This window comes from Prionailurus viverrinus, chromosome A1, assembly GCF_022837055.1.
Source record: "Prionailurus viverrinus isolate Anna chromosome A1, UM_Priviv_1.0, whole genome shotgun sequence".
In the NCBI taxonomy this organism is placed as follows: Eukaryota; Metazoa; Chordata; class Mammalia; order Carnivora; family Felidae; genus Prionailurus; species Prionailurus viverrinus.
The window spans coordinates 213427827-213446297 of record NC_062561.1 but is presented as its reverse complement, the minus strand read 5'-3'; the positions used below and the strand labels follow the sequence as shown (position 1 = coordinate 213446297).

The 18471-nt window shown below is 41.9% G+C and overlaps 1 protein-coding gene across 2 annotated transcripts in view; it reads right to left on the bottom strand.

Annotated features, from left to right (window-relative positions):
• The window catches only part of SLC45A2 (solute carrier family 45 member 2), a 35767-nt gene that overhangs the window by 777 nt on the left and 16519 nt on the right, over positions 1 to 18471 (bottom strand). The window contains exons 3-7 of one of the 2 annotated variants that reach the window (XM_047877252.1): positions 15246 to 15571; positions 10286 to 10429; positions 9477 to 9600; positions 4925 to 5139; positions 2452 to 2601 (exon numbers count right to left, since the gene is read on the bottom strand). In XM_047877252.1, coding sequence (XP_047733208.1) covers positions 2452 to 2601; positions 4925 to 5139; positions 9477 to 9600; positions 10286 to 10429; positions 15246 to 15571 — 959 coding nt within the window. Of the gene's footprint in view, positions 1 to 393; positions 2602 to 4924; positions 5140 to 9476; positions 9601 to 10285; positions 10430 to 15245; positions 15572 to 18471 lie in introns of those variants that run through there. The other variant, XM_047877243.1, reaches the window with a different exon arrangement.

Below are 18471 nucleotides of genomic sequence, written 5' to 3'. Positions count from 1 at the left end.
AACCAAGCAAGAAACACCCAGAAAGAACAAACAGTAGTAGCATGGCAGTGTATCCATGTATAATGTTGATATTAGCCTCTCATGGAGAGATTCTCTTTGTGACAGGAACTTGCCATTTCAATTTTGAGAATAAGATACTGGGTTGGTTCAGGTTTTTAGGAAAGTATGTGGAAGGGTGTGCTTCTGCCATGATGGGCCCTAGAAAAACAGAAGGGGCTAACGGCAAGGCCTTCATGAAAGAACTTTGTGAAAAGAATCCACTTGTCCCCATCCAAACTTGAGGGCTTCTGAGAACATGGCTAGAGAGAGCCAAGACTATGACTTCTGTTTACCACAAAGACAAAAAAATAAACCAGGAAATGGCCAAATTTATTTTATTTTTTCGAATGCCAGTTGTGTGCCAAGCCCTGTACTGGGTGCTGAGATCACACACATCAACTAGACACATTACCGACTTGTATATTTAGGAGACACAGCCATGTACACAAGGCAACTAGGTCATGGAACAGTGAGTTGAATGTCATAATAAGGCTAAAAGAAAGTGCGATGGTAATACAGGGGGCAGAAAGCTTGGTTCTGCTGGAGGATAAGAGACTTCCTTATCAAAATAGTATATGAGATGGACCTAGAAATACGGGTACAAGTTAAATGGGCAGGGATGGCAATTTAGACAGGTAGTGGGGACACAGGACATTTGCAGCTGAGGGAAAGCAGTGATTAAAGGTTTGAGGTTGGAATGTCAGTTGCATGGTGGGGGAAGCAGCAGACAAAGCAGTTTGGCTTTCCTTTCTCCTACAGGATTTCCTGGGATTTCTGATCTGAATTTAGGTGTCCCTGCATTTGCTTTATTTGTCTGGGAATAGAACATTACTGTCAGAGAGAAACAAGAGAACAAGTATACTGAGAACAAGTACTTGAGTGCCTAAAAGTGGTTAAAGGCTTTTAAAATTGGATTCTATCCACTCATTCAAACCTGAGTGGAGTTGAGTTAAGAGAGCAGAGTGTTTGAATATCCATGTGTGTGTGTGAGTGCATGTGTGTGAGGGGATTTAGGGGTGGTGGTGAATGCATGCCCTAGCTCCTTTCTTCATCCCAGCAGCCCATCCAGTCCTTCAGCTGAAAAGAGCTTCCCTTGCCCTGTGCTTGGCCAGAGATGACTACTTTTAACTTCTTGGGGTCCAGGTAAGATGGTCCTTAACTGCAGGTCCTTCCTACCTCACCCATTCATTGATTTCAAAATCTTCAATCACCAGAACAGTCCTTGGAGAAATGATCAGGAAATAAACATTCAAGTCTGCAAATAATTCTACTTTTAAACTTTGTAGACGCCGAGGACAGGTGAATTACAAGGGAGGCGTTTCTTTTATAACACAGGGTTCTGGGTCACATGGGGTCCTCTGAGCATTTGCTCATCATCATCCCACAGTATAGGCTAGAGAGCAGGTTTCTCCCTGATCACTCCTCTGAGTCAGTCATGACCTCGCCACTCTACGATGGATAACGTGAGAGGGAGAGGGAGGAAGGAAGATGGAGTGGTTTTGAGTGTTGACTATCTCATGTAATTTACTGAATACCATATTGAAAATGGAAACCAAAAACAAAACCAGTGGAGCTGTATGGAGACAGAATGGTGGTCAGTGGACCAGTTGTTCACCCTCGGGCTGGTGAGACTGACTGGGAGCTGTGGCTGCCGCTGCCCAGCATCACAAGGGCATGTATCACCCAGAAAAGATCAAAATTCACAATCTGAGGTATGATTTCTACTGAATGTGCACTGCTTTCCAACTATCGTTAAGTAAAAGAAGATGAAGGAGAAGGAGAAGGCGAAGAGGAAGAAGAATTGTAATTTGAACCATTGTATTGTAAGCCAGGGACTGTCTGTATGAGTAAATGAAGTATGAATTAAATATGAGTAAGCTAATATCATAAATCATCAGCAATATTTTGAGTATTGGTGAAATAATGAAAAGTAGGACCCTCCGATTAAATATAGACCTCTGGTTAAGAAAAAACAACACATGATAGAATAAACACCATTGTCCTATGTAAAACTAGTCGGCTTCTGGCATTTTGTCAAGGCCTGGATTGTCCTGAGATGCAGTAGGAAAGCGCATAGAGGCGCCATCTCCCACAATTAACCTTTGCCACCAGTGAATGGAGGCAGAGCCCAGTCTTTCCCGAGATAGATGATGCCTAAAATAAGGAAACTGCTGTGCAGAGAGTTGGCAGAAAGTGAGGTGTAGGCAGATCACTGCAGCTGAAGTCATAACGCAGGGCAGCCAATGGGCAGACCCCAAAGCTGCAGAGCCAGAGGACAGACTGATTTCCTACCATGTCCTTCACTGTGTTGGAGGTTAGGGATGATGTCTCCCTATTGACCTAATCCACATATCTTACGAAGAGAGCCACAAAACAGCAGCCGATCATGGCCACCACAGAGGCTGTGATTACCACAATGACACTCCCAGCCTTGTTGACCAGGAAGCCCAGGCCACCTCCAACCAGGATCTGAGCCAGCTGCACCATGCAGGTGAGGACTGCGCAGTCCAGGCCCTGCCCTCTCTCACTGCCGTCCAGACTCCCTCCCGGGGCCTGCTGTCTCTGCAAGGGAAACACAGGAACACATTTAATCTACGCAAACGATACTTTAGGGCAGAGGTCAGCACACTATTTCTGTGAAGAGCCAGATAGGAAACACGTTCAGCCTGTGGTTCCCATGGTCTCAGTCGCAAGCACACAGCTCTACCATTGTAGTGTGAAAGCAGCTACAGTAAACACACGAGTTGGCGTTCCAATATAACTTCACGGACACTGGTATTTGAATTTCATGTAATTTCCACTTGTCACAAACGTTATCCTCCTACTGATTTTCTTTTTAAAATTTCATTTAAAAATATTAAGAGAATTCTTAGCTCATGGGCTGTACAAAAACAAGTGGCAGGCCACATGTGGTCAATGAGGCATAGTTTGCCAACTCCTGATTTAAGGTCACTGAGAAGCTCCAAATTCGTGCCCGAGGCTGTTTTTCCTACCTGCCACCTACCTTCAATTCCCCTGTTAGTGCCCATGAAGGTTAAATGATTACTATATGCAAAATTATCTCTTCCTAAGAAGTCAATAAATAAAATGGAATGGAAACTCAATACATACTCCCTTCCTTCCCTCCTTAGTGTTAAAATTTCAAATATGTGTAGAAGGATGTTGAATCCCAGATCTACACAGGAGAAACAACATAAAAAAAAAAAGTCAGCCTTTCAATATGGTCGATATGTGGCCTGAATCGGTTGATAATGTCGCCACTTATTGGGTGTATTCTTTATGCTAGGCCTGTGCAAGATTCTTCAGCAAATGTCGCTTCACGTCTTCCTTCCCTCCTCCCTGGATGCACGTATTACCATTATCCCCATATAACAACAATAATACTAACTGCCTTTTTTGGAGTCTTTGCCAGGTGCTAGGTAGGCATCACGCTAGACAGGCCACTTGCACTATCTTGTGGAGTTTCATTTTCCAACAACTCTATAAGGTGGGCATATTATTCCCATTTGCTTGATGAGGAAGCTCAGGCTCTGAGAGTTTGAATGACAATTCCTATACTAGTAAGGTTAAAAAACAAAAGCATTGTGCAGAAAAAATGCACATTATGCTTTGCATAAGAGAGGGAAAATAAGAAAACAGATTCATACTTGTCTGATTTTCATTTTAAAATACTGGAAAGATAAACAAAACCTAGTAAGAGTGCTTATTTGTAGGCCCCCTGGGGGGAGATGGGGAAAAGAGTAGGTGGGAGCCACCTGTCAGTGTGTACGTGTATATTGTGTATATTGCTGTGATTGTTGAACCATGTGAACATATTGCCTTCTCTAAAAATGAACTCGTTCTAAGTGATATTTAATAAACAAATGGATGACTTCCCCAGTGTTGCACAACTGCAAAGTAGGGGCAGAAGGATTCGAACCCAGGTTTCTCTGAATGCAAAGCTTGTGTGTTTTTGCCCTAGCTTTCTCCTAGGAGGTTCTGTTCTTCGTGATAACTGTCTCTTTAACAGCAAAACCTGTGTGTGCATCGAAACGTTAGTGACAATGTTTGCCAGGGGATGAGAGCAGCCACGGACTCTAATTTGGAAGCTTTTAACTCCTAGCGCAACTCTGCCCTGCGGCATTGGTCAGAACAAATGATAGAGAAGACTGGGGTTGCCCGGGCACATGAAAGGGTCCAGTGTTTTTGCAGCTTCCTGCTGGGGTGGATTAAGCTTTATTTCTTTAGCTTTTATATCACTACTCCAGGTAAGGAAATGTAAGTCTATTCTCATGGAGAAAAAGTGACATGTTTTGAAAAGAAGAGGTGGTAATCTTAAAGCAGAAAGACCCCACCTACTGTTCTTTTAGGGCAGCCTGGTGCCTTCCCCTCCAGCCTGAGCTCCAAAGGCAGAGAAGGGCAGCTGGGGAGTGACCACCTGCAACCCCAGCTTTCCTCCCTGTGCCTAGGGTCTGACTTACTAAAACCTGGACTCCAAGGGAAATGTGGGCTAGGAATTTCCTACCTTTAATCAATAACTCCACCACTGCAGCCATTGGGAGTGGGGGACCCAGAAATGCTGCAGGAGCACTGGACATTGGGGCCGTTGTCAGAATCCCCAGGGTCCCCTTTCTTTGTGTGATTGTAGGCTGGTTTCTCAGCATTCCCGAGCCCCCTTTTCTTAATCAAATAAATGAGAGTAGCAGTACCTGCTCCCCTGTTCTCCAGGTACACAGGGCTTCAGAGTGAGGAGGGTGTGGGCTAGGAAGGTGGTCATGCTTCCACCGGACCATCATTACATTTGGCTGGGCATTTTAGACTCCTGTTTTAAGACCCTTGTTTCCAGCCCTGCCCTACACTTTCCTACCAAATACCCCCAGCCTTCAGGTGAGGTTCAATGACGCACCTTCTCTTCTTGCTCCTCGCGGTGGTACTTGGCAATGAGGTTAAAGGGCACAGTGTACAGAGTGCTGGACATCACACCAAACGAGGTACACAGAGCCAGGGTGGAGTAGACATTCGGGAAAAGTCCAATAAATCCTGTCCCCAGGCCAAATAGCAAATACCCCATGAAGTAAAGACCCTTTAATCCAATGTAGGATACCAAAGATTTCTGAAAGTCTGTGGGGAAAAGAAAGAGAGAAATTGCAGCTGACGGTGTCAGTGATAATTTCAGACAATCCTTTCTTTTGAAGATTCACTTTTTTTAGGAGCCTTCCTCTGATACTGAGTCAGGAACAAAAGAATCTCCTTATCTGTGTTTAAAAACAGCTGGCTTTTGGAATCAGCCTTAAATCCTGTGCATACAGAAGAGCTGGAAATTGCCTTGCTAGGTTGATCTTGTTTTCCACAGGGAGGGACCAGGTGCTGTTCAGCCGGCAGCTGAATACCAGCGGGATGCAAAGAAGTGGAAAAGCCCATTTTGGCTATGGGACTGTGGGGGCACAAGACATGGAAGAAAAGTGGGGTCCTTCTGGTTTATAGCAGTCTAACCTAACAGGATACAAACAACAATCCAGGCATATCTTGGCCCCACAGCCCCAAGTCAGACTGGAGGAAACTGAAACAACCAAATTTAAAGAATGATCCAGGTCATCTGGAAGGAAGTGAAGGATGCCCTTTATCTAAAGACAGGTTCCCTGACTTGCCAACACTTCCCAGGCTGGTGAGGGGCTCTCACCACACCCAGAACCTACCTCCCCATTGTTGGCTCCCTCACACTTGGGCCATTTCTGTAACTTCTCAAAACCTCAGCTTCCTCATCTAAAAAAAACCCCAAGATTAATAAAGCCCTTCTTTGAGGTTGTCATCAGGATCAAATGAGATCTGATGCTTATGACATCACTTAGCCCAATGCCAAGCACAGAGAAGACATCCGGTTAATGGTGACTATTGTTATTGCAACAAATACACGCTTGTCTGAAGATGGTTGTCTCTTAACATGGTTCCCCTCCCAGTCAGTAAACTTGGCTTGCTCATAAAAGCGTTGTAGCAGATTAGTAGAGTTCATTTTTAAAAACTTAAAATTCTGTTTTAAAATGTTTAAAATGTTTTACTGAGGCGCCTGGGTGGCTCAGTCAGTTAGGTGTCCAAGTCTTGATTGTGGCTCAGGTCATGATCTCACGGTTGTGAGATGGAGCCCTGATGTGGGCTCCATAGGATTCCATCCCTCTCGCTCTGCCTGTCCTTCTCTCTCCCTCTACCTCTCTCTCTCTCTCCCTCTCTCTCTCTCTCTCTCTCAAAAAATAAATTTTTTAGGGGCGCCTGGGTGGCTCAGTTGGTTAAGCAGCCGACTTCGGCTCAGGTCACGATCTCACGGTCCATGAGTTCGAGCCCCGCGTCGGGCTCTGTGCTGACAGTTCAGAGCCTGGAGCCTGTTTCGGATTCTGTGTCTCCCTCTCTCTGACCCTCCCCCATTCATGCTCTGTCTCTCTCTGTCTCAAAAATAAATAAACGTTAAAAAAAATAAAAATAAATAAATTTTTTAAAGGTTTTACTATGTTTTCCAACATGGTAGGAAAATTCCCTTAGAAACCTTGATCTTTCTTTTTTAAATAGCTGTTCCCAATCCACATGTTCCCTATCTTTCCCCTGCCCATTCTACTGGAACCCATGAATCCAGGGGATGAATGATAGAGACCTCAAATGTGTCTATTCAAGAACAAAATTTTCCGTATCTGTTGGAAATAATGGTTGGATTTAATTCACCTAGACAAGAAATCTAATCTGTATTACATTTAAGTCAATTATGGAAACTAAACACTGTCTCAGGTCATCTGATGGAAGTCAGAGCTCTGAAAATGACAAGTGGGAAATGTTGTTTCCTCTATTAAATCCGTACCATCCCTAGAAGGGCTGCTGTCAAGGTTGAGAGTGAAAGCTATAGAGAGCTAGGAGAGTTCCTGTTTGCTTAATGATTACGTTTATACAAAAAAATGTAACCTAGGTGTCTCAGTACCTAAAAGACACCATCAGTATTGACTGGGGAAATGCTCTCAGCCAAGTATATAGGCCAGCCAAGAAAAAGGCAAAGAAGCACAAAGAGATATTTGGAAACATAAGTAACTTCAGTACAAAGACATCAGGCAAAAAATCCTCTATTCATGAAGAGAATCAATAAGTGTAAGGGGTTGATACCCAGTCGTGGTTACGTCTTCATACTATGTCTTTCATCAGTACTGGAGGGAATGACTGATTTAAGCACCCACTATGAATAGTAGCGTATGATATGAAAAATTGGCTATATTTCAGTATTCGATATTGCTATTTTCATGGATCTAAGTGTGCTCACTATGTAAAAGGAACCTGAAAATACCATACCTCACCCTCCACCTCAGCAGCCTGAATGCCCTGCCAAACTCCATCTGGATAGAAATTCTGGGTCTGCATCTGATGTTATATGATGAGTCCAAAATACAGGATGTACTCTGGAATTAAAGGAAATGATTGATTCTGCCCAGGGTGTTTTGGAGTGCAGAGGGAAAGAACTTGGAAGATTTAACAAGGTCATATTGGAGCTGAGTCTAAAAGCTTGAGTAGCAGTTGTCTAGATGTGGAATTAGAAAAAGCATCTGGTAGAAGGAAAAACCAAAAGCAATTTGAAAAACACAGAGCTGAGAAAGTCTGTGTAGTGAGTCTTCAGGGGGAGTGAATCTGTGTGGGAGTGACAGAGGTCAAGGTGTAAACCAGACCAAGCTGAAAATCATGGAATGCCAGGCTGAGGACTTTGACTTTATCTTACGGGCATGGAGAGACCCTGAAGATCCTTAGGGCTGGTTGGTATTTTATAAATAAAATTTTAGTTCTAATTCAAGTGAAAGGGATCCCATAGATCTACACATTAACATAACTTTGGAAAACTATTCAAATAATCGTTTATTGGATACAGAGCTTTTAACTCAAAAGGGCCTAAAAAATAACATGCATTTTAATTTTCAAATGCCTAAGAGTAGCTCCTAATGGAATGGTCCTTAGTAGGGATTCTTTGAGAAAAAAAATATTTTTAAATGTCACAAAACTAAAATGCTAATTACTTGTGGAAAAATGGGCTCCTCTTACAAGAATGAGGTGGTATAAATAGTCCCCCCCACCTCTTGATAGCACAAAGGGATTGAGATGAATAACTTATTAGTCCCTTTTAGTCTAATGCTCTCTGATTCTATTTTAAGTACTTGAAATCTTCCTCCTGGAATTTTCTTAGTTCATTCACCCTAAAGGGAAAAAAAGGAGTTTTGCTAAAGAAATATAACCTTTAAGCCACCATTATTTGGTTATCATAAATTTTAAAATAATAAATTTTATGGTTTCGTGGTTATGGGACTCATGAATTCCTTATATGTTTGTATTAGGTCCCCTTTTCCCACTCGTGCTATATTTTGAAGATATTTTTTTGATCTTGAAGCAGGTTTCCTAATGTACTATGGCTGGTTGGAGGCCAGATCAGGTGTCATTATACACATTCACTCTCTTCCCCCTCAGGAAGCACACTTCAGTGGCAGAATGAGTGCCCCCTGGGAATGGTGACAGGGATTGTCCATCACTTCCCCCTCTCCCACCTGGGCCATAACCCTGCTATCCCCTGGGTCTGCCCAAAGCCTAGAGCTCCGAGTTGCAGGCCAGCTATTCTCCCCACAATCCAGGAGGAGCTTCCATTATTATTAGAAGCCCAATTTCTACTCCAAATGGGGGACCTGCATACCTTTTATCAGCCAGATTATTTCACTTAATTCAATGTATACAGAGCTTGGAGATTTCCATACATATTGGCAGGCACCACATGAGACTAAGGTTATAATACATTAGTTTAGGGTTGTTTAAAACCAATCACAGAAATCTCTTTGTTTGCAGTGTCCTTACAGCTGAAACTTAGCTAACGGGGGTTAATGGACTCCAGTCCCTGTGGAAAGCTGGTACCTTAGGAAAAAAGTTTTCATCTTCAATCCTTGAAAAGTGCTCCTGTGACATTTCACCCTGCCTACCTGAGCTAAGCTAACATTTTGCATGTTAATTCTGTCACCCAGCATTTTAAGCATCCTTCCTATGCTCAATCATTTATAGTTCTAATAAACATATCTGTGAAACTCCACCAGTGATCTTACTCCAGTAGAACACTAATTAATACTCACTGCTAATCAATACTCTCTGCTGGGACTCTAGCCCTTGTCCATCCAATACTTCTCCATCTTGTTTACAAGATTTCTTTTATTTTCCAGGGAACTTTGATCAGGTTCCCATAGATTCCAAGGAAAAAAGTGATCAATGAGAAAAACAACATAGAATTCAGTATGGAAAAGGATACTTCATGTGGTCCTTTCTAAGGGACTAGTCTTTCCTGATCTCCATATATTTATCATGAATCTTGTATTTTAAAGAGCAAAAAATAAATACAGAAATATAAAGTCCAAGATTCTTCTAGACCAGAGCCCTTTAGAAGATACCCTCAGGAAGAAGAGACTTACAAGAATAAAGTGAGGAGAACATGGAATTGATGCACAAGCCCCAACATCCAACCTCGACCCCTCTTTCATAGATGAGAAACTCTGTGGAGTTGTGTGCAGCATAGGGATCTCCATGGTACACAATCTGAAAGAGATATTTGGGGCTGTTGAAATGCAAACGCAGTGTGGTAGGGACCCCTTTCCATGTGCTCTGCTTCTCCATCTCTAGGGAGTGGCAGTCCCTGTCCAAAGGGCCCTTCCCAGGACACAGAGCTCATTCTCCCATGACTACATCACCCCTTTCATCCTTTTATACTTCTACTCAAGGACCATCAGGAAGTCCTAATGCCATCAAGTCTAGACAACATCTCCCTAGATCATTAACACCCTTCCTTCCACGTAACATCCTGCCCCCAGCTGACTTAGACAACCCTGTCCCCCTTCTGGTACAGCCAACAGGCTTCTGACTCATCTCTGCACATGCCATTCCTATAACTGCTTGAATTATTTTCTCTCTTCTCTCTTTCTCCAGTTCCCATTCACCTTTCAAGGCCTGGATCATACTGTGTCTCCTTTATTATGCCTGCCATGACCACTGCAGCTCACATTGATTCCTTCTTCTTTGTTGTATTTGATCAAGTACTGGTCCCATAGAGATGTCTAGGGTGTAATAACTTGTCTCTGGTACCTGTCTACAAGGCAGCTCTTTGAAAGTACTCCTTCTCACACTCTTACTGTGCCCATCTTAGGGGTTAGCCCAGAAGGCACTCAACAGGTGCAGAATGAAGGATTAATGTGCAAGTCAGTGAGTGTGTTCACACATTTATTACCTGGCCCATGAAATCTGTGAAGAAGAGCATGTTAGACAGGAAGGCAGTCCATCCAAAGAGGTGGCTGATGCAAAGACAGCGGTAGTGGGGAGGCATATTCACCAGCTCCCTCAGCAGTGATTTCAGGGTCATTGCCTTCCTAGTCTGGAAGAAAACATGAAACAGGTGTGACTTTCAGTGCAGATATGCAGCCAGCTGTGTGAGCCAGAGCACACAGCCATGTTACATATCTGTCAGTTGACAACCTCAGGGTCACACTTTCTGGGCATGGCACCAAGGTATCCATGGAGAGGTCTTATAGGAGGGGTTCTGTTAATTGTGTGTGGATATTTAGCAGTTTCAGGTCCAGAAGAGGCTTTGGAGACATAAGGGTAATGGAACTGGAAATGGGGCTTGCTTTGGGTCAACATGCAAGAGATATCTAGCATCCTATCTTTGAATGACAGAACCACTGCACAAGGACAGAGCTCACAGACCTAAGCTAGCCCCGAGATTATTATAATTCTTAGATTTCTTGACTCTGAAAGTGTGATAGACCAAATTCTAAGATGGCCCCATGATCTCTGTTTCCTGGTGTTACATGGCAAAGGGATTTTGCAGAGATAATTAAGGTTACTAATTTGTTGACTTTGAGTTAATCAAAAGCAAGATTATCTGGGTGACCCTAACCAAATCACATGAGCCCTTTAAAAAGCAGAGAGTTTTCTCCAGGTGGGAGCAGAAGAAGAAGCCAGAGTTTCAAACACAAGCAGTGTTGGCTTTGAAGGTGGAAGGAGCCACACGGAAGGGACTTGAGAGTGAACTGTAGGAGATGACAGTGACTCCTGGCCATTAGTCAGCAAGAAAACAAGCACCTCAGTCGTACAACAAGGAGTTCTACCTGAATGAGGCTCAGAAACTGATTCTTCCCCAGTTGAGCCTCAAGATGAGACTGCACCTCAATCAACACCTTGATTTCAGCCTTGTGAGTCCCTAAGCAGAGAACCCAGTGGAGCCCACCCAGACTCCTGACCTACAGGACTGTGAGATAATAAATATGGCTTCAAGCTGCTCAAGCTGTGGTAATTTTCTAGGTAGCAATACAAAACTAATACAGAGCCAAACAGTTCCCTGTTCTTGACCAAGTATCTCTTCTCAGTTTATTTCCCTGGATCTTGCGATGAGTCAGCACATATAAATGAGCCCTATGTGGAGTCAGAAGTGAAAACAATATAGAACACACACACACACACACACACACACACACACTGAATACACATGCCCATATTCTTTAATTTAGACTTAAATTATGTTAAAACCAGAAGCTACACTTTCTTTTTGTATCAGAAGCCTTGAGAAAATGAGAATTTTGAACTATTGACACAACAGTTTTGAATACAAAGAGTCAAACAGCCTTTAGCATCTAGTTATATAAGAGAAGAAAGAAAGCTTGAGAATATTGAGCAGTCAGCTGCCCTGAAGACACTGAGACTATAAACATCAATCATTGTGGGGTGATGGGTCTTTCTTGTCATATCTTTATTTAATCTGAATCTTGACATAATGAAATTGAGTCCTGGCTAGTTTATTTATAAGATGGTCTCTGGGGAATTTCTATTTTCACTATAACAAAATATTGTTTTTATAACTCTACACTTTATATGATAATGCTTTTTACTTCTTTGTTGTGGAAAATTATATTTACTCATTGTAGGTTTGTTGTATAAGTTGATTTTTTTAAGTTGTCAATTTTGTAGTATTTAACCAACTGACCATGACTGAACTGATTTTCTTATACAGTCATCCCCACCCTTATCCATAGGCAATACATTCCAGGACTCCCAGTGCATGCCTGAAATTGCACATGGTACCGAAACCTGTAGACTATGTTTTTTCTTACACATACGTACCTGTAATCATGTTTAATTTATAAATTAGGCACAGTAAGAAATTAACAACAATAGCTAATAATAAAATAGAACAAGTATAATAATATATGCTAATAAAAGTTATGTGAATGTGGTCTCTTTCTCCCAAAATATGGTATTGTGTTATACTCACTCTTCTTCTGGTGATGATGTGAAATGATAAAATACCTATGTGATGAGATGAAGTGAGGCGTGGTGACATAGCACTAGGGCTACTACTGACCTTCTGACGATAAGTCAGAAGGATCATCCGCTTCCAGATGGCAGCTGACCACAGGTAACCGAAACGTGTAAAGTGAAACCGCAGTTAATTGGGGACAACTGCACTTAATCAGTATTTAAAAAGTATAGGCATTCCTTTGGAATTAGAAAAAATAACTGTTTTTGCATGTAAAATATGGTAACTGTTAAAATAAATGTTTGCTGTAAAAGAAACTCAGTGCAGGATTGTTACTTTTTAGTAACCACAGGAAGATAAAGGGGTGCCTGGCTGGCTTAGTTGGTAGAGCATGTGACTCTTGATCTCAGGGTTGTAGGTTCAAGCCTCCTATTGGGTATAGAGGTTACTGAAGAAATTAAAATATAAAATAAATAAGATAAAATAAAAAGCCTGGGTTTCATGCCTCAGACTAAGTGATTTATTTTTACTTTCCCTGTTTTCTTTCCAAAAATGCAGAATTTTAAAAAGTGAATGTGGCCAGCAAGTATTCATCCTCACTCCAAATATTAATTTAGGCTTCTGCCTTATACATAATTTTCATTCTACTTTCATTGTTAATCTAACATTTTCTTCCATCCAAAAATAAATATGAGCTTTCAAATTGTGCCTACTATTTCCGTAAAAGCTGGGAATGTGAATATTCAAAGCCCTTTGGGTATTTTAACTCAGAATGAAAATTCAGCTGGCATCTTATTCCCTGACTCATCAGCTCCCTTGGTGAAGCCCTTTCAATGGTTTTGAGCCCTGAGGAGTTACTCTACTGCATGTATTGTGCTCCTTTGTCAGCCGGAGATTGGGTGGTGGTGAATTTATACATGAGAAAGGCAATATTGGGAAGAGAGCTTCCTAGTCTCAAAAGGAGACCGTTGAAATGCTGAAGTAAGCAATGAGGGCATGGAGGAATTGCAGATAGATTTTATGGGATCTAGTTTGAATCCTGAAATAATTTAGGCTTCTTGCCATTAAAAAAATAATAATCCCAGTTATCAAACTGCACAGCCACTCTCATTTTGTAAAGTATATTCTACCTTGGAAAATAAGTATTGGTAATAAGTATTGGAAAATAAGTATTGGCTTATGCCCCCTGGTAGGGCTGTCTAAGTTCTTGAGCATAGGAATGGGACATTAGTCAATTTTATGATCCCTAAATACCTGGTAGAGAGCTTTGTACATACTCCGTACCCAAAGTAGTTTGTTGAGTGAATACTGACTGTGATATGCTCATAGACTTATATAAAGCTTAAAAAGCACCGTTCCCTGCTTCATCTTAGTTGAACATCCCAATAACCCTAGAATATAGAGAAGACAACCCAACAAGAGAAGTCAAGCTCATAGAGATGAGATTCACTGAGCTTGTTTGAAAGTTCTGTTAGAGCACAGATGAAGTCTGTTCCCTATTTGTGTCTGGACTGCTCAGCATTCTGCCAGGCTCATGATAGGCACCTCTACCAAACACCTCACTATGTGGTAGGAACCGCTCTAAGTAACATTGTATGGATTCTCTCATGTAATCTGCACAAAATACTTAAAGGTAGACAGAATCACTTTCTCATTTTAGAGAAATGTAAATGCCCAAGGTCATGCATTCCAGAGCTGGTAGAGGCAGGATCTGAACATTTGCACTTTTAATCTTTAGGCTCTTTTTTTTTTTTTAATTTTTTTTTTCAACGTTTATTTATTTTTGGGACAGAGACAGAGCATGAACGGGGGGAGGGGCAGAGAGAGAGGGAGACACAGAATCGGAAACAGGCTCCAGGCTCTGAGCCATCAGCCCAGAGCCCGACGCGGCGCTCGAACTCACGGACTGCGAGATCGTGGGCTCGAACTCACGGACTGCGAGATCGTGACCTGGCTGAAGTCGGACACTTAACCGACTGCGCCACCCAGGCGCCCCTCTTTAGGCTCTTTATAGCAAATGCCTGATGGTTGTTGAATGAATAAAACAGGTCAGCCAGCTAGAGGAATCAAAATTTAAACCCAGGTCTTTCACAACCTCTTTGCCAGTGAGGAAATCCTCTGTACTTCCATCCCTGAGGTATTGCCATCAAAGTCAGCTTGAAGGAGCATGCAGCTGTGTGTCAGTGTTGTCCAACAGAACTTTCTACAATGATGGAAATGTTCCATACCTGCACTGCTTTGTACTGTAGCTCCTAGCCCCAAGGGGCTATTAAGCCTTGGAAATGTGGCTAAGGCAACCAAGGAACTGACATTTTAATTTTTTTCATTTTAATGAATTTAAACTTAAATAGCCTTATGGGACGAATAGCCAATATATTGGTCAACATAGCCCTAGCTTCTTCTCTCTGACCATTTCCTCCTAACCTAATTTCTCTGTAATTTAGTAGAATTTTCCTTAAATTCTAAGCTAATTAATTCACTGACTAGTTCACTGAAAATGGCCTAAAAATTTTTTTTCAAATCAGTTCATTAGACACGAATTAAACATGCCCAGCCCAGTTACCAACCCAGGGATGCTATCATTTGGAAGAACAAATTTATAATCCCAATCTAAGAAGTAAAGATATTTCTTAAGGCCTGAAGATGGTTCCAGGCTTCTCTTATGGTCTAACATTTTGGAACTGGCTTCATCTTTCCTAGTTTGATGCTCTGAAAAGAGTAAGAGGAAGACCAGAGGAAAACGCACACAATTTTTTTTGAGGTGCAAATTTTAATTCAAAGGGATAAGAGCTATAGGAGACTGGAGAATTCAATTAGACTTCACATCAAATTATCATATCAAAAAAGCAAACAAAACCAAGAATAATAAACAAAATAAAAAGGGTAAGAACAAGGATATTTTTCCTGAGTGAAGAAAAAAGAATTTGCATCTTACCTGTTTAGCAGGATTTGGGGGCTTTTCCCCATGCATTGCCAGCTCCGGGTTTACATAACCATTTTTAGCTTTCTCAATAGACCCATACTGGTACATTTTGTCTGGTGACAATGGAAAGTCCTGGGGGGCTTGCTGTGGGGAAATGTCCTTTATAACATCTTTAAGTGGGGCTTCAGGGATACTACAGAGATGAATAGTAAAACACAAAGTGAGCACCAAGGCAGAGAAGAAGAACATGACCTGGAATTCTGTGCCCAGCACTCTTCCTAGCTCCAGATGGGCCCAGTCGATGGCACCCAAAAGGTAACCCAGCGTACCTCCAAAACCTGGAAAGCAAGAAAGCTGCATTAGCATATTTAGCAAACTGCCTTCTCTTCCCATGGTGCCCAGGCCCTCCCCTTCAGTGGGAAAGCTCCCTGAAGCCAGCAGAGCCTGGTTATGATGGAGAGTTAACACAGCAGCAAGTCAAGACATCTGCAACCAGGAAACGTGTGTTCAAAGCTTGGTTCTGGCATGTACTTGCTGTGATTTTGGACTTTCTCACTCATAATATGGGGTTGATAATAAAAGAGTAAAATGGACCGGTGCCAGAAACGAATATTGACACCAACAGAAGTCCCGTGGCCTTGCAAACTGTAGTCTCTAAACTGCTTTGGAACTAAAATTCCTGCCCTTAAATAGCCCCAGAGAAAACCAACCTCTGGTTGCAATAAAATCATTTGTAATGTCGTTTATCTATTAATAAGCTTCCTAGCACAACGCAAGTTTGCAAAGATGAAACAGCTTTGCACTGTCTTCATTCCTTTATTAGAAGCTAAAGGAACTTGTTCCTAGTTGATAGCCACAGAACAAATAACACAAGTTGAAACATGAATTTTTAAAAATCGTATTGTCATGTCACAGGACCTGGACCTTTCAGGTCCCTGTCTTTCTGTTGCTTGTTTTACCTGCTTTTGCTGATGACAGTGTGACTTGAGGAACACTGAGAAAGGACTCCCCCAAATCTATCCTGCCTTAATGGTATAATAATTGAAATCCCATTAGCAGTGATTCATTCTCTTTGGATTTTAAAATACAAGTGCCCCTCACCTAAGCAGGACACTGTATTTGTTCATCGTGGAGGCATCAGTGATCCTGAGAATGCAGGGATGAGAGAGCGGCACCCCCCCAGAGGTGGGAGGTACCCAGGGATGTGAGGAGATGAATGCCCAACACACCTCCTACCTGAGCCACGAACTTGTGTAGGCTGATCAACCTGTCAGACACCTTTAAATGTCAACCTCCCATCATGTCTCACCAAACACAAATATCTACCTGGACAGAAAAGTTTTGTTTTTGGTTTTGTTTTTCTTGTGTGAGTGAAGTCTCCATTTTATTTCCCAGATAAAGACAATATCTTCATAAACCAGGGAATCAAGGAAGAAAACGGAACTTAAGGAATTCTCTTTCTCTAACCCTGAACACCTAATATAAATCCTGACTCCAGGAACACAAATTTGAATGTCAAATGCCATGACTCCTAATTTATCCCAAATGGTGGGAGAATGGTTGATTCTGGTCAGTCTACATTATGGTTACTTGCAATTTACTATAGAGGATATTTACAGATGACCAACTGTTCAACCAATGATTCCCAAAAATAAAGCATCATTGTCATGCCCTGAGTGTCAAAGCATTATAAGACAGAATTATGGAAAACTGTGATAAATGGATGTGAAAAAGTTAAACTTAGGTCTCCTGCCAACAGGAATATATGGTCTAGTTATGGGTGATGGGAAAATACATAAATAGACAAATGACACATATAGTGACCTGTCCTAGATGGTAGGTCCCAGGCTTTGAGAAAAAGGAGAGGCCCTTGAGCCAGCCATACTTATGATTCAGAGGGCAGTTCTGGGACAAATGGTGCCTCTGGATCACTATCAGACAATGACTCTCCTTATCCAATCATGGAGATGCCATTGGTTTCAGAGGTCATGTGCTGAGCCAAGCAATCAACCAATAAAGATGTACTAAATTCCCAGCACTATTTGCGGGCCTATCCAAATCAGGATTTCCCAATTCTGGCACTGCTGACATTTTGGGCTGAAGGATTCTTCGTTGTGAAGGACTGTTCTATGCGTTATAAGATGTTTAGCAGCATCTCTGGCCTCTACCTACTAGATGCCAGCAATGACTTCTCCACGAGCGATGACAACCGAACATGTCTCTAGACAATGTCTAATGTCCCATAGGGGGCAAAATGTCCTCCAGTTGAAAAGCCCTGACCTTAATTAATTCTATGAAAAACTTACACATTCCTTTTTTGAAACTACTTATAATTTATAGCCAGGTCAACGGTTGTCATTTGTCATTTAATTATCCTGTCATTTATGCCTCTTTCCTTCACACTTACTATTCCACTGAACAAAGAAAATTCGGAGCAAAAGACCCCTGCCTATTTAAAAGAATTTATATGTGGGGCACTTGGGTGGCTCAGTGGGTTAAGCATCTGACTCTGGGTTTCAGCTCAGGTCATGATCTCACAGTTTTTGACTTTGAGCCCCACATTGGGCTCTGGCTGCATGGAGCCTGCTTGGGATTCTCTCTCTCTCTCTCTCTCTCTCTCTGCCCCTCCCCACTCACATGTGTGTGCTTATTCTCTCAAAATAAATGAACTAAAAAAAAAAAAAGAATTTACCTGTGAAATAAACCTTCCACGTGCAATAGAATGGTGGTTTTATTTTATGAATACAAATGTATGGGTATAAATCTAATAATGGATTGATATTAGATATTAACTAGAATTATCAAGTCCTGCAATTGGAGGGTTTCCTAATCTCTTTTTATGTCTGCTGGCTTAGTGTACTTCAATAGATATTAGTGAGCACTGAATATATGTGAAAAGCTCTCCTAGTTTCTGGGGATATGGATGTAAATAAGACACTGCTCCCCATCCCCTTTTCCCCAGAAGGAAGTTCCAAGTGGGAGAAGCAGGTAAGTAAACAATTACTTTAATTTTTTTTTAATGTTTATTCATTTTTGAGAAAGAGAGTGTGAGCAGGACAAGGACAGAAAGAGAGGGAGACAGAGAATCCCAAACAGACTCCGTGCTCTCAGCACAAAGTCTGATGTAGAGTTCCAACCCACAAATTGTGAGATCATGACCTGAGCTGAAGTTGGACACTCAACCGACTGAGCCACCCAGATGCCCCAGTAAACAGCTACTTAAAAAAAAACAAAACAA